General features: G+C 28.2%; 2 protein-coding genes and 1 pseudogene across 2 annotated transcripts; 2 read left to right on the forward strand and 1 right to left on the reverse strand.

The window, feature by feature from the left end:
• The first annotated feature begins 154 nt into the window (after positions 1-154).
• LOC102659822 (uncharacterized) lies at positions 155-949 on the forward strand. The gene is made up of 2 exons (XM_014779526.3): positions 155-523; positions 602-949. Exons 1-2 carry the CDS (start codon positions 155-157, stop codon positions 947-949), a joined length of 717 nt encoding a protein of 238 aa, XP_014635012.1.
• Positions 950-2,617: 1,668 nt separating this feature from the next.
• LOC100806906 (adenylate isopentenyltransferase 5, chloroplastic-like) lies at positions 2,618-3,544 on the reverse strand (annotated as a pseudogene).
• A 19,825-nt stretch (positions 3,545-23,369) lies between these two features.
• Positions 23,370-27,439, forward strand: LOC100812443 (cytokinin hydroxylase). Its single transcript, XM_003532290.5, has 5 exons — positions 23,370-23,869; positions 23,983-24,209; positions 24,319-24,560; positions 25,042-25,432; positions 26,791-27,439. The coding sequence occupies exons 1-5, from the start codon at positions 23,587-23,589 to the stop codon at positions 27,208-27,210; spliced, it is 1,563 nt and encodes a 520-aa protein (XP_003532338.1). The 5' UTR covers positions 23,370-23,586; the 3' UTR covers positions 27,211-27,439.
• Positions 27,440-27,656: the final 217 nt, after the last annotated feature.

Consider the following 27,656-nt stretch of genomic DNA (forward strand, 5'->3'; position numbering starts at 1 on the left):
TGATACTTTGGATTTTTGTATTTCATAATACTTTGGATTTTGTTTTCTTTCTATGTGTAGTTAATTTTATACTTTCGTAGAATGCTAATTTGGCATGTCTCACCTTTATATATATGTAATTATATATGTGAGATTATTTTTTTTGTCTAGAGAAATGGAATCAAGCAATGTGAAGAACAAGTCAGGTGGAAAAAGAAAGATGTCTAGTGAGGACACAAGAAGTTACTTCGCATGGAACTTGGAAATGGAACGTGTGCTAGCTGATGTGCTTAGAGATCAAAGAAATTTGGGCAATAAAGGTGATGGAAATTGGAAAGCAGTAGCATACAGTACTGCAGCTCAAATTTTGTCCAAGCGTTTTGGAGTTCACCTCATGGCAGATAATGTTAAGAATCGTTTTAAGCTTTGGAGAACATGGTATGGAATTGTGAGTGACATTCTTAGTCAAAGTGGATTTGACTGGGATAGCACAAAGTACATGATTACCGTTGAAAATGAAATTGCATGGAATGAATATGTTAAGGTAGCCAATTATCTTTTAATTTTATTCAATAGTAGTTATTATTTGTGTTGTTATTAACATGTTTCTATTTTTTTCAAGTCACATGAAGAGGCCAAACGATTTCGATTCAAAGTTATTCCTAATTGGGATGATATTGTTGACCTATGTGCAAAGGATAGAGCTACTGGACTCGGAGCAGAAAATGCATTAGATGCAGATGATATCATGAGCAAAGAAACAAATGAAGAGGAAGCAATTCATAGTGTGAGTTTTGACTTAGAGGGATCAAGTTCTGCCACGAGAAAAAACATTCGCCCAAGTAAGAGTGGAGAGAAAGAAGGGATGATTTCCTCAATGAAAGAAGTAGCCGAGTCATTGAAAGAATTTGTTGAAGTGACTAAGAAGAAGATGGAGAACAAAAAAAAGATGGAGATAAAAGAAGCTTAAGAAGTGGTACATGAAGTGGTGAGTGAGCTAGATAATATACCTAATTTTAATGGTGCACTTAGACATAGAGCAATTGATTGGTTGACAGAAAATCCCATTAAGTTTGCGATTATAAAAGCTCTTCCATTGGATGAGAAAGAGGATTACATCTTATCTTTTATGCCTTGATGTCAAATTACTGGTACGTTTGATATCATGACAAGTATGTTGATGTTGTATAATTATGTTTTACATTTATATCTTTCATTTTATATAACAAATTATGTTTTAATAAATATGATTTATTTAGTGACACTTAACATTATGTCTTCTTTTGCAGAAAATATGTGAAGGAATTCCTGTGTTGAAGCAAATGCAATTAGAAAATTCAAAATTATTTTGGAAGTTGGACTTATTTTGTGACTAGATTTTATTTCCGTCTAAGTTTTTTTGGTGTAATTGCATTACTGACCAATGACTTTGGCAAAAAAATAAGTTTCATCTATAGACTTCTAAATAACATTCTAAGGTGAAATGATACTAAATATTGTTTATGTTGTGAGTGGTGTAGTGTGTCGTAAATGAAATAATAATTTAAATAGTTAAATTATATATTTTTAATTGAAATAGATTAAAATAGTATATATTTATTGGAATATCACACTCGACAAATAGTACATAGAATTTATTAATGAAAAAAATAATTATTTTATTAAAAATTGTTTTATTAAAATATAAAATTTTAAAAGAGAATGCATTTGATTATTTTATCAAAATAAGAAATTTTAAAAATAAAGAAATTCAATTTTCTTATCCAAACACAAAATTTTGAAAATGAAGAAATTTAATTTCATCATCCAAACACAAAATTTTAAAAATGAAGAAATCTAATTTCTTATCCAAACACAAAATTTTAGAAATGAAGGAATTTAAATTGAAGAATTTGAAATTCTCAAAATTTAAAATTCTCTAGAATTTTAAATTTCCTCATCCAAACACACTCTTAGGGAATTCGCATAATAAAAGTATGCATTAAAAGATTATGCATTACTAAGGTGAAACTCCAATTTTGATAGGAAAACCACACCTAAGGAATTATATTTAAGTTGTTTTATTATAAAAGTGGAAGAGGAAGAAGAAGGCATGAACAAAAATAATTCACAAGCAGGACATGTCAAAAGTACAAACAATAGAAGCCTGCCTTTGAGACGAGAAAATAAATGCTTGAAGAAATCCATTTCTACAGAAAAATGCTTTTTTTTAAACCTATGTCTGGCCATTTTAAAAGGATATATTGTGCCCTAAAATCCTTTTTTAAAGACCATATATGATATAACAGTAAAAAAAAAAGCTCAAAGCACAATATTCTTTTGCCGCTTCAATTGGATGCATTTTCTATTGCTTTACTATTTTTACAATAATGAGAATGACATGCAAAAATTCCAAATATTAGATAACTTTCATAAACACCTATTGCTATTGGAAATAAAACAACTGCGTGACAATTCCAAGAATGCACTGTCAAGCCAATGAAGCAAAATAACAATCATGAAGTTCAAGTTAACACAACTTGTTTTATTTGTAATAGAAGTCATCTTTCACTGACATCTAATTTTGCTTCCATATTTTTCCTCATATTATTTATTATTAACAGCAACAAGTTGGTCCTAAGCACAGTTCAACAATGTTTTAAGTATAAATTGTCACTTGTTCGTCATATTGGCATGGTGTCTTTCCCCACATTCGAGTTGTCTCCTGCAGGAATCTTTTCACTATCTCCATGCTTGGTTTGAATATAATTTCATGATACAAGTTCTTATAGTCAACTCCTTTTAAGATAGCCTCAAACACTACTGTGGAATCAATTTTGGTCATTCCCCATCCAAGCTCATAGTTAATCCTATGGATCTTCAAGAGTTGCATCTCAACCAATTTACAAGTGTTCTCTTTGGTTCTAGCAATAGCATGTTGTAGCATCTTCTCTTTTTCAGCCTTATCACTAATTTCCTTCTCAACCAGGAAATACTCTCCTAGCTCAGGAACCCTGATGGCTCTTCTAACCCCACGAGAGTAATTTGCTCCAGGCACAAAGTTTTCTTGAATCTCATCCACAACTCCCGCATCAACCATTTTGTCCACTCTTTTATCTAAATACTAAAACAACACAGTTAAAGATACATCAACCCAAATGAAGCAACAATCATATTTGGAATGAAAAGTCATGTTGAGATCCTCAAGCAATGTTGCAAGATAAGTGTTTGAGCCTCCCACGATAATAGGTAGGTGTCCATTTTCAAAGATGAGATCGAGAGCATTGAGGACATGTTTGCAAAAGTCATCAACAGTGAAATCATAGTCAGGATCGTTAATAATGCCTATCAGATGATGGGAAATACCACGACATTCTGACTCTGGTACCTTGTTGGTGATAATGTCAAGGCCCTTATAGATTTGAATTTTGTCAGAGTTAATGATTTCAGAAGGAAATTGAGTGTCCAAGTTAATGGATAACTTGGTTTTGCCTCTCTCAGTTGCACCCATTATGAAAAGAACCTTCTTTTTTTCGGTGAGGAAAGGTGTAGAACAAGATAAAGGTGCCATGAGATTCTTTGATATAATAGTTTTTTATCTGAAGAAAGTTGATTAAAAAAAATTAAAACAATTAGTTTGAACAAATGTATATCAAAACTTAAAAAAAAGTTTTTTTTATATTTCTACACATGCATAATACAAAAATGTTTATATCTTTTTCTTAATCACATTATATAAACTATTGCATTTATGCTTTATTTCTTTCCTTCATTCTCCACAATATTTCTACTTCATTTTTTAAACGAAAATATAAAATAGAAGAGAGAGAGAGAGAGAAAGAAAATAAAGAAAAATATGTGTTAAAATGAATGGTGCAATAAAAACAATAAGGAGAAAAAATGTATATAAATTAATAAAAATAATTTAGTAAAATTATTTGAATTACAAAACATAAATTATTAGTATGTAAATTCGATTTCCTAAATATGTTGTCCTTTTTACATTTTTGTATCCTACATATATATTTTGAAAAAGACGACAGAAAAAATATTAAAAAAAAAAGTGTAATAATGTGATAAAGAGAAGACTAAGTGTATATAAATTGTTGTGAAAAATTAATATAATTAATATATTTTGGCTCCAGAGATAATAATGGAATTTAAATCTAGTATCTTATGCAAATAAATTACTATTTCTCTACCGGACATTCATTTCACGGATATATTTTTTAGTCCCAAGAATATTATTTCCATATAAAAATATGTTTGTTTAATTATTAAAAATGTTTGAAAATATTTTTTTATCCAAAAATAATTTAAACATGTGTTTGTTTGACAATTTTCTCCTATAAAATTTTTATTTCACGTAGCACACTTAGTGTATATCGAAGTTGCCTTGTAGCCCACTTAAGGAACATAATTGGTTAGAGCAAAATGAGATAAGTACAAGTAACTGTCACTTAAGGTAAAATCTATTATCTTAAAAGGACATGATTTAGAAGATTGTATTCGCTACAATAAAATGTTTTGAAGTTGTATGTCAAAGAACCTAAAATAAGGTGTGAGAGTTATCTATGGAATACAAAATGCAAATGATGCAAATGCAGTCAAATGTTGTTTTCCCCTGTTTGATGGTTCTTTTCCTACATCTTCATTTCCAGAATTTGTATCCAGACTTTATTGGGCCTATGGATCAATACCCAAGTCAAGATTGGTGTGAACTATTTAAATGTAGAAAGGGCTTATCATGACAAGCATATATGCACAAGCCCACAAGCTACATGACTATCTGCTCTAAACTAACCTTCAATGCAGTTTTGGAGGTTTTTACTTTTTATAGTACTAGCCTACTGGCTACTAGGCACATCATTTTAGAACATATCATGTTCCAAGCTTATTCTTGCAGTAGTAGCTCAAATTGTGTTCTGGATACATCTTCAATTGTTATTAGAGCTACACTCAGAAAATGTGGCTGCTTGAAGAATGTTGTCCTCAGCAATGTGTTGAGGAGAACAAATACAACATCCATACAAGCTAACAAACTATACATGTCTGATTCATTCGGATGACACGCTCTTAAAATGTTTAGAACTTCACAGAATCCAACAGTTTTACTTGAACATTGATTAAGACTCAATCAAAAGAAAATGTTCAATTATATTGAAACAACGAGCCTAGAAATGGGGTATAAAGTTATTGTTGTCACGGGAAAGAAAGGATTCACGTTCAAATTTCACTATTACAAGTCAACTCCAATAGCTTATATATATGAGCACTCACATTCAAATGGACACAAGCAAACCACCAAATTACTCAATTAGTTTATTATGGAATTCATTCTTTTTCCCAATGTATACATGGTCCACATTTCTTACAATCCATTCTTGCATGCACTAGTTGTGATACAGCCTAAATCTTACAGCTCAGATCTCATCTTTCACATAAAGCAAATTTAATTATCTAGTCACATATCATATTGCTCAACGAGCAAATTTTACTTAAAAAGATAATATTTAACAGTACTGTACAAGTCTCTAGCTTAAACTTGTTTTTAAGTTTCTGTCTGATTTTCTTTTTGTGGAGCACTTACGTGGGACTGGTAAATACTTTTGAAAAGAAAGCGTGCAAGACTATATTTCTTTGGTACGAAACACAAGTACTAGTATCTTTTACCGACGATACAATTTTCCTTGTGAATATTTAACATATTACATCGAACTTAAGGCGACTAATTATGTTGAAACAATCTTGCATCAATTTATTGATTCACGCACTTGCTAATAACTAAAGTTGATGACTTGATGTAACTAGTAACTAATGGGACTGTTTCTGCAAAATTCCGCACACTGAAGAGTTGGGTATTGGGGGAAGGTGATTGAACAGTTATAGAATCGTCTGAATTGGATGCCACCATTGATGTCGGTTGGTAAGGCTCTTTGGACCCAAAAGTTGGAGCCTGAGGTTGATGTGTTGGGTAAAAGTTGTGACTAGTATATAACTGGTTTATTATTTATATATATATATATATATAATGTTGGATTTTTTTTTTTATCAAAGTTTGAACTTAAAGATCTTATTCAAGATAGTCAATTTAGTATCACTAATAGTGATTGAAAATTGGATCTTCCTTATGGCGCAAAGTGCGTTACAATTTTAGAGTCACACACTGGTGTTTGTTTGCTTTGATATGGTTGGGGGCCAAATATTGATGGCATAGGTTGCTCAGTTACGTCACTGTACATATTGGTACCATTATGGCGTCCCTCCTCCCTTTAAACATTTGACCATTGTTCATCATTTACCACCTTTAATTTGTCGACAGCTTTCCCTTTATTACGGAAAATAGAAGATGTCATACATTTTTATTTATTATATAAGCAAGAATTAGTATACTTTATAAAAAAATATTCATAAAAAAGTAATATTAGTACTTATTTTTCAAAATCAATAATTAAGATAGCAAACCGAGAAGTTCCAAACAGTTGTAAATGATTGAATTTCTCAAACTTATTGGCATAAATGATTTAAATTCCTTAAGCATGCTAAAAGTATCTTCCTTAAGCATGGCCTGGATACAAAAATATTCATACCAAATGCCAACCAAATGCATGGGACACACGATAGGAAGATATATTTAGCATGGGAAATATTTTAACATATTTAGAAAAATAATGTAAGCTTTTTTTTTTCCATATTTGACAAAGAATAAAATTATTTTTTGAGTACGTATAAAAGATTTGTATAAATGTTAATTTATGAATAAATGAAAATAAATTTTTCTCACCTTCATAAAAAAGAATAAAACATTTCTGTGGTAATTGTGCGTCTGTGAAGTTACTAAAATTTTCTATTGTAACTAACAACAAATAAACATATTATTCTTAGAAAAGTTAAATAATGATCAAACATTATTTGATAAAGTATCGATCTCATGAATTATTCTGAAAATTATCACTCTAAAAAAAGTAGATTAGTTTTAAAAAGTTTTGAAATGAGAACTATAAACATAAATAATTATCAAGCGATGTAATTCAGTTAGTTAAATATAATACATAAGTTCTTATAAATCTCATAACATTTTTTTTTAATTTTCACCTTTAAAAAAAACAAATAATTATATATCAGTTTGAATGGTTAATATTAGAATAAAAATGTACACGATAGTTAATTGTAAATAATCATGCATGTGATAACTAAATAATTGTTAATCATTATTATTTATATATGATTATATGACTTAAATTTAATGTTATGATAACTTTTTTAAAATGAGAATTATCTTCACTTGATACACATCCTATATATATTTTTGAGTTTTTTTTATGACCGGAGAGAAAACAAACAAAAAGAAAAGCAGAAGAAAACTAACTAAAGCCTTTGATAACTCACTTCCCTTAGCATTAGCATCCAGCAGAAAAAGCCAAAGAAGTCGGGGCATGCTTAATATCTCTGCAGTAGCACACTTGGTTAAATTCTAATACTATCATTGTTATCGCTTAAATAAACATTAACTTAAAGCTCACAATTAAACCTCAATTAACTGTACGTTTTACGGAGAATTATATATACTAAAATTTTGCTTTTTCAATGGCTAAAATATAGGAATAATCCCTTATCTTATTTTTTTTTAATTAAACCTTTAATTTTTAAAATGGTCCTTATTTAATTGGTGATAAATTAGTTCTTTCAAAATATTGATTATTCTTTTGATTTTTGAATATGATTTTGGACCTTTTTTTTATACGGATTCAATACGTGAAATTTGTTTCATTAAATTCACATATATAAAAATTATAGGAATCAACTAATACTCAAAAATCATGTGAAAAATTAATGTCACAAATAATAAGAAAAAATATAACATTAGATTTTTAGGTTTTTGATTGATCATGAGATTAACTTTTCATCCATTTTTACCTTATTTATGTTTTTTTTTTAAATATTAGTTGATTTTCATAATTTTCATGTAAATGAATTTAATGAGATAAATTTTATACATTGAATCAATAAAAAATATTCAAATTGAAAATGATCAATTTTTTAAAATGACTAATTTATTAGAAATCAAGTAAATAAGAAGATCATTTTAAAATTTTTAAAAATTAAATAATCAATTTTTTTATGATTTTGTAAATAACTAATTTAAAACAAAAAAATAAGTGAAGAGATCATTTATATATTTTAGCGTTTGACAAATGTAAGGTACTTTAGTTTATTTTAGTTTATTGCATCATTCTCTTGTCCACCCACATCACATGCACATTTTTTTCATAAGTATTTTCGTTCAGGAACAATTATTTGAGCCACTATCAAATACTAAATGTAACACATCCGTTAACAGAAATTTAAATTTTGGTTCACCAAATTATAAGAGACCAATTCTTTTCGCTGAATCTAACTAATTATCCACATGAGCATATCTTCAGAAAAATAAATGTCATCGTTATATATATATATATGGTAGGGCAGATTTCTCTACTTTAATCGTCCGTAGAAACCTATGGGATAATATATGGGATATTAAAGACGAACAAAACCTACAAAAGCTATGTATGCATAACAAATCTAGATTTAAAACCTAACAGACCAACACAGTATCTAAACAATCTGTTATGAATAGATTTAAAACCTAACACAGAGCAAAATAGATATCTAATTAAATTAATACAGGGCTTCAGTACATGTTAGGTGAGTGAGAACCATAAAACAATTCTGATTTGCCAAATAAATGTGGGCTAAAGTATAAGAACTAGATTATAAGGCAACGCTACAATGTACATGACATTTTTTTTATAATGATTTTCTAACGTATAATATGCTAGCTATCCAATTTTATTTAACTCACTTGGTGCATTCCAATTTGTCTTTCTGTCGGCCTCTTCATCTACTGATAAGACTTTCATCATAAACCTGTCTTCACAATGAAAAGCTTTTTTTTTCTTCCCCAAAAGATACATATATGTGACCAAATTTACGTATGTATCAGTTTGTAATTGGTTAGGGCAGTACATATTTTTCTATCTATTCTACCGTATTAAAAATATTTCCCAGCCATTGCATGTATCATCATTTGAAAAAAAAAAAAAACACTTCCCACTCCTACTACAGTGACGACGAGTTTGGTTGTACATAAGAAGTGGCATCATGCCATGCTTGATAAAAAAAATTAGTTATTGTTTATATGATTCTTATTTATTAATAAAATTAAATGTTTATACACCGACAATATTATTGTTTAATTATAAATTATCGTTTTAATTATTTAAGTTAATTATTTTAAAAATAAACAAATTTATTATACATAGAAATTATGATTAAATGATTGTATAAAAAAAATTGTATCCTAGGCTGTAGATGCATAGTTCTTTACATAAATATTTAAATAAATTTTCTATTATAATTTAAATCTTTTAATAGAAAAAATTATTAAAAAGAATTATTTTAACTTTAATTAATATTTTGACATAAATATATTATTAGTCTAAGTAAAATAAGCAAGTTTTGATTTTAATTCCTATGTTTTTTTTACCCTACCAAAAAGTAAAGTTAATGTTTTTTCTCAATATAAAATAAACTAATTTTAATTTTGGTTCCTATGAAAGAAACGCGGTTTTCATCCTTCTAAAATTTGAAGCATTATTTTCGGTCCTAGCTAACGTTCATTTAAGATGAATCATATCAATAATAAAAATTTTGAAAAAAAAACTTTTGAAATTAAACGTCACATGTTGACTTTGTAATATGTACACGAATGAGTTTGAGGTGCTATTTAGGATGATCACTTAATCTTCCGTAAACACATCAGTAATTAATGAGTTTCACATGAAAGTAGGGATCAAAATCAATGATTTTAGATTTTCTAAAGATTAAATCCAAAGATTTTTTTTTAAATGATGAAAACCAAAATTCATTCATTTTATAACAATTAAAAATGTATTTTACATTTAACATTTTTTTTTATAAAATTATATATGTTAACAAAATTATACTTTCATATGTAATTTCTTGAAATTCAATATACAATAAATTACACTAAAGGATCTTAGATAACCTTCTTCTTACTACTATAATATTTTGTAACTTCTATAAGAGACTTAGATAACATATCCATATCTATAATGCACTTTAGAATTAATGTCAAAATTATTCTTAATGGAGTGAGAAGAGAGAGAATTAATTTTAATAAATCTAAAATAACTTCAATGACTTTAATATATTTAAGTCTAATAACTATCATATTAAATTTCTTTTCATTAAAATCATTCTATAATTACATGAAATAATATTAGATTAAAATAATATAAAAAATATAGTATATTAAAAATATAAATATCATAAATTTAATGAAATATAAAAATGTAACCATTAATATTTTTCCATTAAAATAATTATAAACGTACTTCTTCCTTTGTCCCATAATAATCGTGAAGAATTTTTTTTCCAAAATAATTATAATTTTAATTATTTAATGTAACATTAATTATTATTTTTACTTATATCCCTAAATATATTAATTATATAAGCTAAAAAAATAAAATAATAATAATAATAAGATTAATTTTATAAATTTTAATTTTTTTTTCTTTATTTATTAATTTTTCTTAATCAGTATAAAATAATACAGAACAATAATTGTAATAAGATGTTGGGGTAACAAATTTTATCCGTGTCATTTGAGGGAAAAAAAACATAGAACTTAGTTAGTGAATTTATCAAAGTCATTATTAATTAATTAATTCCTTAAAAAATCAAAGTCATTAATTGCTACTAGTGGAAATATAACTACTGACATAACCATCTGTTCGCATTTTTTATAATTTTTTTGAATAAAATGTAAAATTTGATATTTTATCATAGTGTCTTTTATATTTTGCTGAATACCTATAGCTTAATAATTTTAAATCTATGAAGTAATATTAACAACATTTTAAAGACAAGAACAACAAAGGATTATGAGTGGAAAGAAAACATTACAATTTAAGAGCTTCAAAAGAGACAAATAAAAGAAAGAAATTATAGTGGACCCCACACAAAATTCTTTTGTTTCAATTTGAAAATAAAATGGAAAATAGAAAGTGTATAAATATATAAGACAAACTAACCTTTATTTGTATATCACATTTTTTTCTTCATTTGGAACATTTATGTTATATTTTTACATATATATATTTTTTTCTTTTTTTTAGACTTAATGGTACTTTTTATCCCAATTTTCTAAATTTTGGTGAATTTTATCATCAAATTTTTAATTTAGCACATTTTATTTCCAACTTTTAATTTTGTAAATTTTTTCCTCGGTCATTTTATTAGTAACATAATTATACTTTTTTTATCTCTAATTTAGTTTTTTGACAATTTTTATCCCAACTTTTTAATTTTTTATAAATTTTATCCATAATTATTTTTTTATTTTTCGACCAAATTTTACTTTTATGTTTATTAATAAATAATAGAGGATAAAACTTATAAATTTCTTAAAATTTGGAGGTAAAATAAGTCAAATTAAATGAACGGTGTAAAATATATTAAAAAAATAAAAAATTAAGAATAAAAGGTATAAATATGTCTTTCTTTTACTCTCTTTATCATATAACAACCTAAAAAATCATCTCATTTTTTACTTTTCACTATTTTTTTCCTGTTTTTCCTTTCACCCCTACTCCACTTCTCTTTCCTAACCAAATATATATAGAAAAAAAAATTTATATGTGAAAGGTTAAAACTAAATTAAATACACATAGTGTAGTTTACAAAATCAGTTAAGATTAAAATTATCTAAAAACATGTGTAAATTAAATTGTAGTATATCACCTTTATTATTGTTATAGTCTTATAGGTATAACTAAATATTAATATCAAGCAAACTTTATTTATAACGTTATGAGTTTTAATTTGGACTGAATATTAATATAAAGTTGAGCTTTATTTAAATTGTAATATTCAAAGTTTTTTCACACCCAATTTTCTATTTGTCATGCGTACCAAAGATCTCAATTCTAAGTGTTATAGCAACTAAAGAATTGAAAAGAGGGTAGAGATATATGCACAAACACACAGATCGAATTCATAATGCGTTTGTAATCTGCATTGGTTAATAGGTATTTATATGCTATGCAAGCATATAAATATAGATTAACCTTTGGAGTATTGGATGGATTTGGAGGGCTTTTTTTCACCCTTTGGAGTAAATCTTTGGAATTTAACATTTATTTTTTACGTATAAATATGTATTTTGAGGCATGCATGCATTAGCTCCATTACTATCTATACAACACTGCAACTCCCTCTTTAAAGTATAACATGTTTAATGCTCGTGCCTACTTGTTCACAAAAAAACAAGAGTATCCTTTTAACTCTTTTTTATTTTTATCTTTGCATTTCTTTTTAAATTCTCTATTTTTGTTATCAAATTTTCCGTCTTGCTACTCTTCTCCTTCTTTGGCTCTTTTAATATTTATTTCTATTTTTGGTCTTACTTACCCAGCACTATTCTATTATTAAGCGCATGCTTGGTTTCTCATTCAATACCATGTGGCACGCGTCTTTTGAATCAATAACTATTGGACGTGAAAAATCATCATTATAAGAGCTAGTTATCGAAGTAAAACCAAACACATTATAAAACTCTTGTAGGAAATTAAATTGATTCTAATTTTCATTTTTTTTTTAGAGAATCATGCATTTTTCAATTTAATTTCAAAATTTATCCCTAAACATATATTTGATTTAATTAGTCTCCTAAATTTAAATATATACGCATTAATAGCTTCTATTCCTATATATCTTGAATCAACATGCCGGTTCTGATTTAACCTTAAACGGGTCGAATAGTAGGTATGTCCCTAGAAAAGATGTAGCAATTGACAATGTGGTAACAAGGGTCTTGTTTCTTTTGATATGAATAAAAGCGTCTCTTCTGTGTTTCTTCCCCATGAAAAAGAGCCACCGTACGCATCAAGTAAGATCCTAAGAAGATTTCACATGTTCAGTTTGGGAACGAAGTTTGTTAATTAATTTGTGTCGTTCCATTTCAATGATGGGAGAAAAAGGGAGCTACGAAGCAAAATATACACCAAGAGATTGTGCATGCTTTCTCCGATATATCCCCATCTTAAAGGTACAAGGGCATCTATACTATGATTGTTCTCCATTCTTAATTATTTGATTTTTGCAGCATGTCCCTATTAAGGACTGCCAACTCCCACATGGGAATATGCCCCTACCATTTTCTAGATTCCGATCGCATGCAGTTAATTTTCAATTACAGATGTGATTTTAATAATTACTCGTTACAAAATTGTTCTATAAAGACGAAGAAAATTGTATAAACATAATACAAAAAGCTGAAGGCTGTGAGATTGTCGTGCAATTAGATTTTGAATTGCAGGTCAACAACAACCCCTCTCACTTTTATACCATGGAAAACTTACGTTTTAATCATTAGCACATTTTTGATTATTTTCTATAAGCCCTTTCCGCCAAGGATGACATTTTACTAGAAATCCGTTTTCAAACTACAACCATATCCTATAATGATACTCTGCTTCCTTTAATTTACTATCTTTCTTAACGTTCAAAATTACTATAATTACGGATATTTTCCACGCACCGTCATGCCAATCACCACCGTTTGATAGTGCATGGCATCTTGATATATAGAACATATCCAAAGCCAAAAAGGTGTTGGATTCTTGGACTAGATTCTGATTAATCTTTTTCTTTTTATAAGCACATTATTAATTAAGTTGTTGATCTTTAATATTAAGGAATTGCTTTGTTAAGCTTTCGGTTGGGTTCCATGGACGGATTCTTAAACTACTTTGGTACATATTAGCCTAGATACGTACGTAGTTCAAAGAATAGAAGACTCGGAAAATTCAAAAGTAATTCTAAATATATAAAATATTTCTTCACGTTGACTCATATTCATGTGCAAAAAGTGAGATTATTATTACTCGCGATCTTCTTCAAATGATGGCCTTGACCAATTTTGGAATAGAATTATATATATTTCTCTTAATTCTCCATTTCAAAAACTAAAGTATCGTTCTCTTGTACTAGTTGGTTCTTCATGTTCTTTGTTCTGTGTAATTTTGAACATTAAATAAGGATAAATAATTATTTTTGTCCCTGAATATATAATTCGTTAATAAATGCGTCTCTGAAAAATAAAAATATAAAATATAGTCTTTAAAAGTATGAAAAATACGACAAATATATTTGATCATTAATTTTCGTTTGTTATCATCGTTATTAAAACAATCTATGTGACATAGAGAGACAAATTTGTTATTGAAATGATTATTAATGTGACCATACTGATTAGATTGAATGAGAATATCAGTAAGATATTATTTTTAGACGTAAATATTAGTAATTTTTTATTGGATGAAAATGTCAATATTTTGATTTTGGAGGAAAATGTGAGTCATTTTTTCTTACATAGATAAAAATGTCAGTAATTTTTCTATTGGACCTAAATATCAGTATGTTTTTATTGGACTAATTTGTTATATATAAAATTTTATTTCATGTAAGAATAAAATATAGTTTTAGAATAAATTTTTATCATTTTTTATCGTTACAAATATAACATAACAATAATCAATTAAAAAATATATTGGCAAACATAATTTAAAACATACATAATAATAACGATAATATTAATTATCAACCATAATATATTCTGTCACAATAAAAATTATTCAAAATAAACATTATAATAATGTACTAATCATGACCAATTTTTCTAAGTTATAATGATTAGTCATAATATGCTACAAATAAAAGATAAATATATCTCATACTTTACTTCTTCAAGTTTTGGCTATTTTATTAATGACAACAAATAGAAGTTAATGAATACTGAATATATTTGTTGTACTTTTTACATTTTTGAGATTAAATTTTGTATTTTTATCTTTCTGGAACGCATTTGTCAATAAATTATACATTTAGGAACAAAAGTGACTATTTACCCATTCCTATTCCAAGAGAGTGAGAATATAGAAAGTCAAGAAAATATTATATAACAAATATGTCTCTATGTTGGTAATTAGAGATGATCACATTGACAATTATTTCAGTGACAAATTTGTCTATCTATGCCACGTAAACTATTTTATTAACGGTGATGGACAGAAGTTAATGACCGAATATATTTGTTATACTTTTTACATGTTCGATGATTAAATTTTATACTTTTTATCTTTTAAGAATGTATTTATCAACAAATTACACATTCAAAAATAAAAATAGTTATTTCCCGTTATAGTAATCAAGTAATCAATAATATGTAATAATTAATTTGGTTTGCATGCAATTTTGTTCTATGATAATATTATCAAGCATCTACATGTACTAAAGAAAAAGAAACGATAACTATTAAAGAGACTAGTCGTGTGTTGCTAGAAGAGTCAAACACATGCATGCATTCTCCAAAATGTGCCACATGCCTACATTTTTTTATATAAGCCATGGATAGCTAGATATTCTTCTGGTTTATAAAAGAATAATCGTGTTAAAGTTTTATACTTTATTCTTATTAGGTAACTCCAAATTAACCATAAAAAAAAATTTCTCTTTATCTGAACAACCCTTTCCTTTCATAGTTGGATTAATTAATATGCCAGTTTCAGTACACACAATGTCAAAGGCATCTTCTACTTTAGAACAAAGGGCTTCCAAAAGGGCCGCCCTAGTTGTAATGTTTAGATAACCTTTTGGCGAAAAGGCTTGGCTTGGAAAGAAACACTGTTTACCAAACAAATATTTTCTTTCTACTACAAATTAATTTGAATTTAATTTAAATATATTAACATTGTAATATATATATATATATATATATATATATATATTATCATTTAATTATAAATTAATGTGTATGATAAAATTAATTATCTTTTATAATAATTATTTTAAAAATCATATTTATGATAATTTCAATTACCTAATAATATAATTTTTTTACACTATACATCAAAATTGAACTCTTTTACTATTTCCAAATCTACTCTTTACCGATAGTCTTCAAACAAATTTCACGTAGCCTCTAAATTTTCTTTGCAAGTATATTATATAGCTGTTGAATTTAACTATTGATCATGTAATTGAATTTCAGTTTAGTAAAAACTAAAAATAGGTTTAATTACCTAATATTAAATTTAAATGTAGTCAATTATATCACAAATAATGATAATGATAACGATAACGATTCACAAACAATTCTTCATACAAAAGCTGTTTACACATCCTTTTTGCATCATCGAAATTTTAAAAGCTTTCAGATCGAGTATTTGCTTTTCTTTTGTTTTTCATAAAAAATTATTGATGTATGACTATTTGCTATATATTCCACTTAACTAACTTTCTAGTAGTTTGCTTTCACAATCATTTCTGTCCTATCAAAGACATTTTTTTCCCCGTTGGGTATCGACTTTAAGGGTGGTAATAAATTATGCCTTATGCAAATTATGTTTGATGGTGTAAGAAATGTCAAGGACGAAGGATCTAAGTTTTCTCATGTTATTAAATACTACTAGGAATATCAGAAGAGTGTCTAGAAATCAAAACAAAGCAAATATACAACAAATTGGCTTTTGTAGACATTTGAAGAGTACATTACAAAATTTGCGATCATCTCTCTATTCAGATGTTCATGTAAGAAGAAAGAAAAGATCTAATCCAAACGTGAACATTTAATTTGATGATGGTACGCATTTTTCTTAACTACTCCGTATTTGTCAATAAATGAAATCCATATATAATAACTCAAATTAACTAACAATAGTTTGAGATAGTATTTTATATGTCGTATTATATTTATAGTCGTCTAATATATTTTGTTTAAAAAATCATATAAAATTAATCTAAATTAAAAATCTTAAACCATAAAAGTGAACTCTTGTTTTAATTTGAAATGAGTATGAATCATTTTAGATGCAACTAAATTACAAACTTATCAAATTATTGTAAGTTTCCAATTGTATTGGTCTAAAATTAAGTTTAAAACATAACAGTAAAGGAAAAATATAAATTACAGTTAAAAAATTAAAAATATTTGTTTGAATGTCTATCATGAATATATATCTACCAAGATTACTTATGACATGACTAAATTAATATTTAAGATGTCTGTAACAAAAATGGAATCAATCCTTATCATGCATGCCATTGTGCCAAGGGAAAAGCGAAAATTAAAGCAATGTATCGTTAAATTTATAATTAGTTATGTCAAAATAGCCATTTTCATTGTTTATTTTTTCTTTTGGGACATGAACACAGCAAAGCAACAAGTCGACGGTCATATAACCACAGGATCAATCCCTGAATATACACAAATCAGACGGCAAAAAATCCTCACTCAAATAGGACAAAATGGATACATTTATTTAGAGTTTTAATTTTATGTTTGGATATCATCTTCAAAAAATAGTTTCTATATCATAATTATAGCTTGCATAAGATAGAATAAAAAAAATTATATAACAGACTAAAAGGGTAGTTGATCATGAGTTGTAAAGGCAAGTGAAGGCAACCTGTAAGCGTAGCAGCATGGTGGAAAACACCGCAAGTTTTGATACAATATATGCTATTCTAGTCGATCTATTCAGAAAAGCATTACATTACATCTAGAAGAGTCTTACATAGCTAGGGATCCTAATTCTTTTTACCATCTAATTAATTTTTATTGTAGGATACTGATCACTTTATTTGAATGATCGATGTTATTTTCTCACTCTGCTGGTGCCTAGCAGAAGAACCAGTAAATTAAGGTGTACGTGTTTTTTATTTTCAGTCTTCTGTCCCAAGTCCCAACTAATAACTGACAACTACAGACTTTTATTTTTTTCAACAAAGTCAACTTAAATGCTTTCCTAGTAAGTTCTTCTGACACGAAAATCTGTACATTTTACCCCAAAGAAAAAATAGAAAACTAATATATAAAATCAAATTTGACAGCTAGAGTGAATGTGCATTTCTTAAGCAGTAGTGAGTAGTGTTCTTTATATATGGAGTAGCTGAAAAGCCAGGCTTCTTCCCCACTGATTGGGGAGACATCTGAGCAGGAACAAAGCCTGCCATATATGCTGGCATGCATGCTGATCTGGTAAATAGTAGCTATCTCTCATTGGGTGCAATGAACGGTTCAACAATTTTCTATATTCATACGTTAAAGTACTTTCAATTTTTTTTTTCTCATATCAACTTGTATAGGTGTTTGTTTTATTATATGGTTATAACTTTCAACGTGTTCCTACCCAAAAAATAAGGGTGCAAATTTGTCAATGTACACATTTTTTTTTAAGTATAAATTCGTTGACAAGTTACTTTATTAATGTATTTTACGATAACAATTGATTAACATATTCATACTAAAAGATAAGGTTAAAATATAAATTTTGTTGCTCTATTTTTTAAAATGTGTTTTTAATTTTTTATTTTTTAATTAAGATATTTTATTTTTTACTTTTAAAAAATTTACGATTTTTATTTTTTATTTTTTAATTCAGACATTTCATATCTCATTTTTAAAAAATCTACAAATTTAGTCATTATAACCATTATTACATGTTTGTTTACTATCCACATGATAATTTTTAAAAAATTATTTAATTATTAATAAACTTAATTTATTAAAACAAAGAATTAAAAACTAGATAGTCAAAAGTTTAAAATTGACTAAAGGGACTAAACTTGTATATTTTTAAAAGTGGTCACAAAATATCTTAATTGAAAAATAAGAAAACTAAAATCTTCATAATTTTAAAAAATAAGAGACAAAATATCTCAATTAAAAAATAAAGAAACTAAAATCATAGATTTAAAAAAATAAGGTGTGAAAATTATATTTTAGCCAAAAAATAAATATGTGTAACTCTTTTATATATATTTTTCATTACTAGTTGGCTGTCACCCTTCTTGCTCATTCTCTCTCTCTTTTATTTTGAAGTATTAATAAAAGATATTGTTAATATCGATGATAGGTTTATTTTATTTTTCTATTACTTTTTTAGATATTTTTATTTCAACCATCACATTATTTATATTGTTCATTCTATGATTTTAACATTATACTTTGAAATATTTTAACTATTATACTAATTAACATGATAAAATATGACATCTACTTAAGTTTTTTTTATTCTTTATTTATTTTAAACTTACTTAAAAATATTTTAAGATATAATATAAATTAATATTAATATTAAAATGTAAAGTATGAAAAAATATATAAAAAGTAAAATAAGATATAATTAAATACTTGATTTATAAATAAAAATTAAAAAATTTAAAATTAATTAAAAAACAAAAATATAATTATCCCAAAATATATTTTTTATAAATATAATAAAATTAAAACTATTAAACACGTTCAATTTTTTCTTTTATGTTTATTAGTTACTTTAAAATATAATTTTACTAAATTTATAAATCAATAAGTTAGCTTAACTATTTTAATTATTAGAAAGCTTTTCAGTGTTCAGATAATAGGAATATTCATCTATCCAAATCAATATGACGAATTCGACAATTTGAAATATTTTTTCAAATTAATTCGGGTAAAAGATTTACATTTTTCAAACCGAAACTATGGTTTGTGCCCCAGGGAGACCGTGGTGCATTATGGTTGGCTTTCCTTCTTAATCCCGAGATCTTCCACGCCCAGCCTGTGGTTGCTTTTCATCCATTTTCTTTGCAAATTCGAAGTATTCTTGAAAAGACTCTGTATTTCATCTGTCATATATTCAATTTCTATATCAGCACAAGTTATGCTAGAAAGATTGTTTTATATATATATATGAAGAGAAATTCATTTATTCTAAAAATAACTTTTTATGATATATATCCCAAGAGTGAAAGATTAATCTCTTTATATATGAAAACTTATTTAAAAGACTAACTTCTCTAATATATACTTTTTTTTATAATATCTAATATATACTCTCCCATAATCCATAATCACGTATCGAAATTAATCCAGACTGCAAACTTAAGAAGCATAATTATCATTCAATCATATCAGGCGATGTTGGTTTATTTACAATTTATTTTATAAGCATGTTGGTTTATTTACATGTATTTTTTATTTTGTATTTTTTTAAAAAAGTGAACAAGTAAATCCATGTAAACGAGTTGCCGCATGCGTATTATATTAAGCGGTCAAGTTGTCTATTTATCAAAATAAAATTACATGTTTTTTATATTCTTCTATTAAAAAATAACACCTCCGTGAAAAACTAGTAATAAATAGAAAATTATAATCTTAAAAAATATTTCTTATGTGTCATTTTAATTTGAAAAGTAATAAATGAAAGGAGTAAAGAAAATAATTAGCTATAAATTGAATTCTATTTTACGTGAATCATGACCTATTCCTATTATATTTTAGGCAAAACATGTTAGATTGTGTCTATAACTTGCTATGATTAGGCAATGTCAGATCAAATTTCTCAGCTGGAAATTTATTAAACACCGGTAATTATTAAGAGCAAGTTGTTATCAAGATTCAAGCACTCATGAAGTTGCAGGTGCTTAAGTGCCAATCTTTAAAAATTTTGTGAAACTCGTGCGCATGTTTTCATATGAAATAGTGATAAAATGCATCTGGTATCCTGGGATTATTTATAGCACTTATTTAGTAAAGTTAGGGATGACAATTCTTCCCACAACTTGTGATCTTTGTGGGGACTGTCCAAATCGGAGCTCTGTGGACGGAGAAAAATTTCTCGTGGAGACGGGAATGAGAATGAAAAATCTCCCGCAACTAATTCAGGAACGAGGATGGGGACTATGTTCCCCGTCTCCGCCGGGTTCCCATATATCCACGCATATAGAATTTTACTTATATATAATATGTATAACATAAATATAAGGGTTAATATAGTATTTTACTAGTAAAAAAAATACAAAATAAAATTATCATATATATATATATATATATATATATATGAAATATCTCACAAGTGACAAAGACACACACACATTATCCAAACCCTAAAATGTTGCATCAAACATTTAGACTTCCTTCCTTGACTTCATTTTTCACCTTTGTTTCTTCTTCACTGTTTCATCTTCGTTCCTTCTTCACTGTTCGTTTCACCGTTTCACACTGTCTTCACCTTCTTCACCGTTCGTTTCACCTTAACCTAAAACGGGGTCCTTGTAGGGAGTCGGGGCACGGGGACAGGACAATAAATACCCCCACAATGAGGAACGGGGAAGCGGATGGAGAGCAGGGTAAGGTTCGGGGACGGAGAGCGGGAGAGTACTCTCCGCCCCTGCCCCGCGCGGGTGTCATGCCTAATTAAAGTTTATAGAATTTTGGGGGTTAAAATGTTAATTATTTAAATTATAAAAAGTAGAAATAGGTGATGTTTTTTATTGAAACTCAATTAAGCATATTAAAAAGTAAAAAATAAATAAAGAGTGAATATTTATACAGCAGAATAACTTTATATTATCCTTCAATTACAAAATATAATTGATATACTTTTTTAAAATAATTATTATGAAACTTAACAAATTTATCACGCATAATAAATTATGATAAATGACAATATAAAATTATTTTACATTACTACATAATCTATTTTCTCAAAAATAAAAGTAAGTTGTTGAAATAGAGATGATTTTATATTATTATTATTAATATTCTTAATCAATTAATGTGTAAATTATTTAGTTAAAAAAATTATGCTTATATTTCATCTTAATTTTTTTATTTTGGTTTTTACATGAGAATTCGACATTTTAGTTACAATATTAAAAACATACATGGGTTGATCTTCATCATTTTCCATTTATAAAGATGAAATGTTTATCTCACTTGATTGTAGGACCAATTCGACATATATCTGTTAGCTTGATAAATATCAAATGTTATGTGATTATACATGTGGGGGAATGATAAGAGTCAAATCATAAATGTTTTCTCCATAAAAAAAAATTAAGTAAAAGATAACTAGTTTATGAGCCTAGTTTTTCATTTAAGATTTTATCCTCTTTTAAGACTATCCTCTCTCTTTTTTCTAACATTGAATATCATCTTTTTAGAATTTATTGCTAAATTAAAATAGAGAACAAAAAAGTTTTTAACTCACATGTAAAAAGTAAAACTTATTATATGGATTGTGATTAGATGACTCTATAAAATTATTTTATACTATCTGATCATATATATTAAACTCATTGCAATAATATATGTGACCTAATTTATAAGAACATCTTTAGTAAAAGAATTTATTTTAAATTCTTGAATTATTTTTGTAAGTCCTATAATACCACATAGAATGCAAGATTTTTTGTCATTTTTTGCTATAGTTGTATTGGTTCTTCCATTTTACTTCACAAAAAAAACATAATCTCTCTTTTCTCTTAAATGGCGTTACAAATAACATTTTTTGAAAAAAAAATAAAGTTCTTGAGAGTTCTTCTAAAATCCAACCTCCGACATGAAGAAATCTTAAGCAAGAATAATAACATATCTAGTTAAGGATTCTTGAACTCAAGGTAATCTAACTTATTAAAGATGTTCTTATATCAGTTGAATTTGTGGGAGAGTACTAAGTTCGATTTGTGATTAACATGAAGAGTGACAAACTTTAAGTATGAATAATTGTTAAGCCAACAATTAATTTCATAACCAGTCTAAATAATCAAAATTTACATAAATATCTGAAGGTTCGATTAATGAGACAAAAATCCTAATCAAATAGGTATAAAAAAAAATAAAAACAATAATACATGACATTATTTTTTTGGTGTGCCTTAAGACCATTACCAAGGAGTTAGTTTTTTTTTATATAGATACTAAGTAGTCCGATATCCAAGTTCCATTCCCATGGATAAAACACACACTAAAAACTAATTGTTTTTTAAGAATAAAAATTATATAAGTGAGTTTTGCCTCTCCTAATTTCTTCACATGTTCAAAAATCAAACCCTTAAAAATATAATTAAAAAAAATATATCTATTTACATGTGACATTTTAATTTGAGAACTTAATGAAAAAAATACGAAGAACTTAATCTAAACTTTATTCCTACATAATCTCATAAATACTTCATAGTCAATATTTTGCTTTAAAAATTAGTCCATTAGTACATAATCAATTGTCTTTCCACCCGTTATTATTTGTTCTCATTGATCATGTACAACATTCTTGTGGCCAAGACATTCTCATTTTTATGTACATACTACACCGGCCGGCTTAGAAGTGATAGGAAGACCGTGACACCTTTGTGAGAGAAAATAAAAACGATTGGTTTTCGAAAAAATAACTCCAACAAGGCAACACTAAACATTCACCTAGTTTTCTTGAAATGGTAGCACGTATGCACCAAAACAACTCGCCTAGAAATAGTAGTACAATTGGTTGAATAAATTCTCTTGAAATTGGAACATAGGCAAATTAAGATCATGGGCAACACACCCACTAAACCAAACTATAGGCTTTCACTAGCAGTTTAGTATTATATAAAATGGAAGCGATCATCATCAAATTCCCACTATATATATATATATATATATGTAGAGTCACGCATCAAATTCCCATCACAAGCATCTTATTACTTACACAATAGCTTAGCCACCCTCGATCACTAGCTAGTTCTGATTTCTCTAATATGACTATGGTGGTCCTCACACCCCTTTTGGCCATAGTCGGTATTATTCTCCTACTTAAACTCGTCTATGACAACCTCTCATGTTACTGGCTCACACCACTACGCATAAAAAAGATGATGGATATGCAAGGTGTCCGTGGCCCTAAACCTTGTTTCTTCACAGGCAACATCCTAGACATGGCTTCCCTTGTCTCCAAAGCAACCTCCCAAGACATGAAAACCATAAGCCATGACATTGTTGGCCGTCTTCTCCCACATTTTCTACTTTGGTCTGGCCAATTTGGTATGTTGTGCATAAATTATATATTTATATATGTGTGTACAAATTAATCAAACTTATACAACAATATGATCTCTATAATTTTATTTTGATGAAGTTAATTTTGACTGTGGCAGGAAAGAGGTTTCTATATTGGAATGGTTCAGAACCAAGGTTGTGTCTCACCGAGACTAAATTGATCAAAGAGTTCCTTTCAAAACACAGCACGGTATCTGGGAAATCCTGGCAGCAAAGACAAGGTTCCAAGAATTTCATTGGGGAAGGATTGTTGATGGCAAATGGAGAAGATTGGTACCACCAACGTCACATCGTTGCCCCAGCATTCATGGGAGACAGACTTAAGGTATTTGATACTCTTATTACTAAATTTGTTACTGTTTTGGAGTCTCCCCTTTTTTTATAAATTTGGGTGGTTTAACAAACGGTTGGTTGGTGTTAAAAATCTCTTTTAGAGCTATGCTGGGCACATGGTGGAATGCACTAAGGAGATGCTCCAATCAATGAAAATTGCGTTGGAGAGTGGCCAGACTGAGGTGGAGATTGGTCACTACATGACTAAACTCACTGCGGATATTATCTCTAGGACTGAGTTTGGTACCAGCTACCAGAAAGGGAAGAAAATATTCCACCTCCTCACGCTGCTGCAGACTCGTTGTGCTCAAGCAAGTCGTCATCTTTGCATCCCTGGAAGCAGGTTTCTTAGTTTTCAAAACTCTTTGTATTTTCCTTTTTTAAATTTCTGTGATTCCTCGTGTGTGTAGTTCCAGATTCACGTTCAAATATCACCTCACAACATGACTTTAAGTAAATATTCACATATTTGATTCCAAGTTCAAAATTGATTGAACTATAATAACTTTTTGCTTTGGACCACTAATTCCCTTTTAGAATAAAAACATCCGCACCACTTCAAAATCAATTTTGCTAAATCAATGTTTATTTCTGTGCATGATGATAAACCTGTCAGTGTTTTAACCTGAGTGGATTCCTTGCTTTTTTTTTATCCGGAAGCATGTGAATAATCACATTTTTAATATCTCTTATTCCACCATGGTTTGCATTATAGTTGTGTCGGTCTTATTCCATCTTAGTTGTTTTTATCTCCAAGCATTTTTGTCTGTCCTTGTCCCCCTCCCTTTTTTTTAATTGATGTCAATATCAATGTGTTTGCACAGGTTTTTTCCAAGCAAGTATAACAGAGAGATAAAGTCATTGAAGATGGAGGTGGAGACTCTGCTGATGGAGATCATACAAAGCAGAAAAGACTGTGTGGAGATTGGAAGGAGCAATTCTTATGGGAATGATTTGCTGGGGATGCTCCTGAATGAGATGCAGAAGAAAAAAGGGAATGGAAACAATAACAACAGCAGCATCAATCTGCAGCTAGTGATGGATCAATGCAAAACATTTTTCTTTGCAGGACATGAAACCACTGCACTTTTACTCACTTGGACAGTTATGTTACTAGCCAGCAACAAATCTTGGCAAGACAAAGTCAGAGCTGAGGTTACAAATGTCTGCGATGGGGGAATTCCCTCTCTAGATCAACTCTCCAAGCTCACTCTTGTAAGTAACCAAAATCACTTTTGTGTTGCAATAATTTAATTAATTAAGGATCTTAAAAATTCATTTTTTAAACATTATCAACCGTTATAATTATGTCCCATCATTACTTTACTAACGATAGAATTTAAAACAAAAAAATTTAATATATTATAGACTCAAAACAATTTTTTTATTAAGAATTCAAAATAAAATTTAATAATTTATCAAAAGGACGTTAAACATATTTAAATTATTAATTAATAAATAATTTTCTCTCATTGTGTTTAAAGTTTAAACCATCTCCCCTGTCCTGTGAAGGTTGGAAAATCTTCTTTTGATTTCACAAAGAGAGAGAGAGAGGGTTATTTTAGGCTAGTTTTAGGGGATCAGTGGGAAGCGGCAGGTTGGTCAAATTTGTATCTTAAACAAAATTTATTTTTTTATTTTATTGTAATTTTATATAAATTTTACTTTTAGAGGTGTCAAGTATTACTTTTTATAGAGCCTACACGATAGTTGCTTTTAAAACCCAGCATGAGCCAGTTTTAGGAAAACTTTAATTGGGTGGTCCATAGAATTTAATAAAATAATATATATATATATATATATATATATATATATATATAGGTATTTACAGTTATTCATTAATAAATAGGGTTATATAAGTTTAGCCTGTAGTTTCTTGGCCAAAAGGCTAATTAATCTAAACATCTTAGGCTTTTTTTTTACATTAGGCTTTTAAGTTATTATTAGCACGACGATCAGAAAGGACAGCTAAGAAATATTTTAATCTAACCCAAATATTTGTGTATAAAGAAACAAACAAAAAATAATTTATCTAACGATCATCTTTGCACCCGTGCGCCGGTAGTTGGTGTTATTTTAAAGAATATTTATAATGGTTATCTTTCTTTTTAGAGTGTCCAAGGGAGCAAAAGTTTAAAGCTATTAATTCATTTTCTGAATAACGATACGGCAATACTTTTTTGAGGAAAAAAAATCATACTCAGAATTTCAATCTTTGTGACTTTTGCATTTGTATTTTTCTTCAAAAGAGACAAAGGAAAAAAGAGAGAGAGAGAGAGAGAGAGAAAATAAGTTGACCCTACTCAACTCAATGGCAAGGTTCATGGCTACCCACTTGGAAAATTTAAGAGATTTTCTTCGATTGATAGATAGCTCGGAAGACTAACTAGAATATTCATGTGTACCATAGAATGCAGTAGTAATTATTATATTTAAATGCTAGATTTTCCTAAAGATGGTCAAAGATTCAGCATTAATTTTCACAAGGAATATAGTTCAAGCTGCAGCATTTGATTTGGCTTCCGTGGCCAACACAATAATCAACTAACCAAAGTTGTTATTTGATATTTCAGTTGCATATGGTGATCAACGAATCAATGAGGTTGTATCCCCCAGCATCTGTGCTCCCTAGAATGGTGTTTGAAGACATAGTGCTAGGTGACCTTTATATCCCTAAGGGCTTATCAATTTGGATCCCTGTGCTGGCTATTCATCATAGTGAAAAACTATGGGGTAAAGATGCAAATGAGTTTAACCCAGAGAGATTTACTTCAAAGTCATTTGTTCCTGGCCGTTTTTTACCATTTGCTTCTGGCCCTAGAAATTGTGTTGGACAAGCATTTGCCTTAATGGAAGCTAAGATTATATTAGCCATGTTGATTTCTCGGTTTAGCTTCACTATTTCTGAAAATTACCGTCATGCCCCTGTGGTTGTCCTCACAATTAAGCCCAAATATGGGGTTCAAGTTTGTTTGAAGCCCTTGGAGCCATGAAGGATCGTCGATTGTGGAGAGTATTGAGAGTTGAAAGGGAGTTTTTGTCTTTTATGATGCGGATATATATGGTCATCTTGATCTTGATGAGCATTCTTGTAATTTTTTATTTCATTTTCTACTTTTTTTTTTTTTACAACGATCGGGAGATAGAGAGATGAAATAATGATTGCAAGGATTAGGATATGTAAATTAAAAACTTGAATGAAAGCACACGTATTTATCCCTTCATGATGCACAAATTGAGTAAGTAGCTCAAAACCTCATACTCACATATGTAAGACGAGAGAGAGAAATTGGAGGAGCTGTTTAGATAAGTTTCCAAGCAATTATTACTGCTTAGCACGTGAATTAATTAGAATGAAGGAAGTAATTTTAACTTAATTAGTAATTTTGAATTTTAGTTTTAATTATATTGTTTTGTTAAATATTTGAAATGAAAAACT

Source organism: Glycine max, chromosome 8, assembly GCF_000004515.6.
Source record: "Glycine max cultivar Williams 82 chromosome 8, Glycine_max_v4.0, whole genome shotgun sequence".
In the NCBI taxonomy this organism is placed as follows: Eukaryota; Viridiplantae; Streptophyta; class Magnoliopsida; order Fabales; family Fabaceae; genus Glycine; species Glycine max.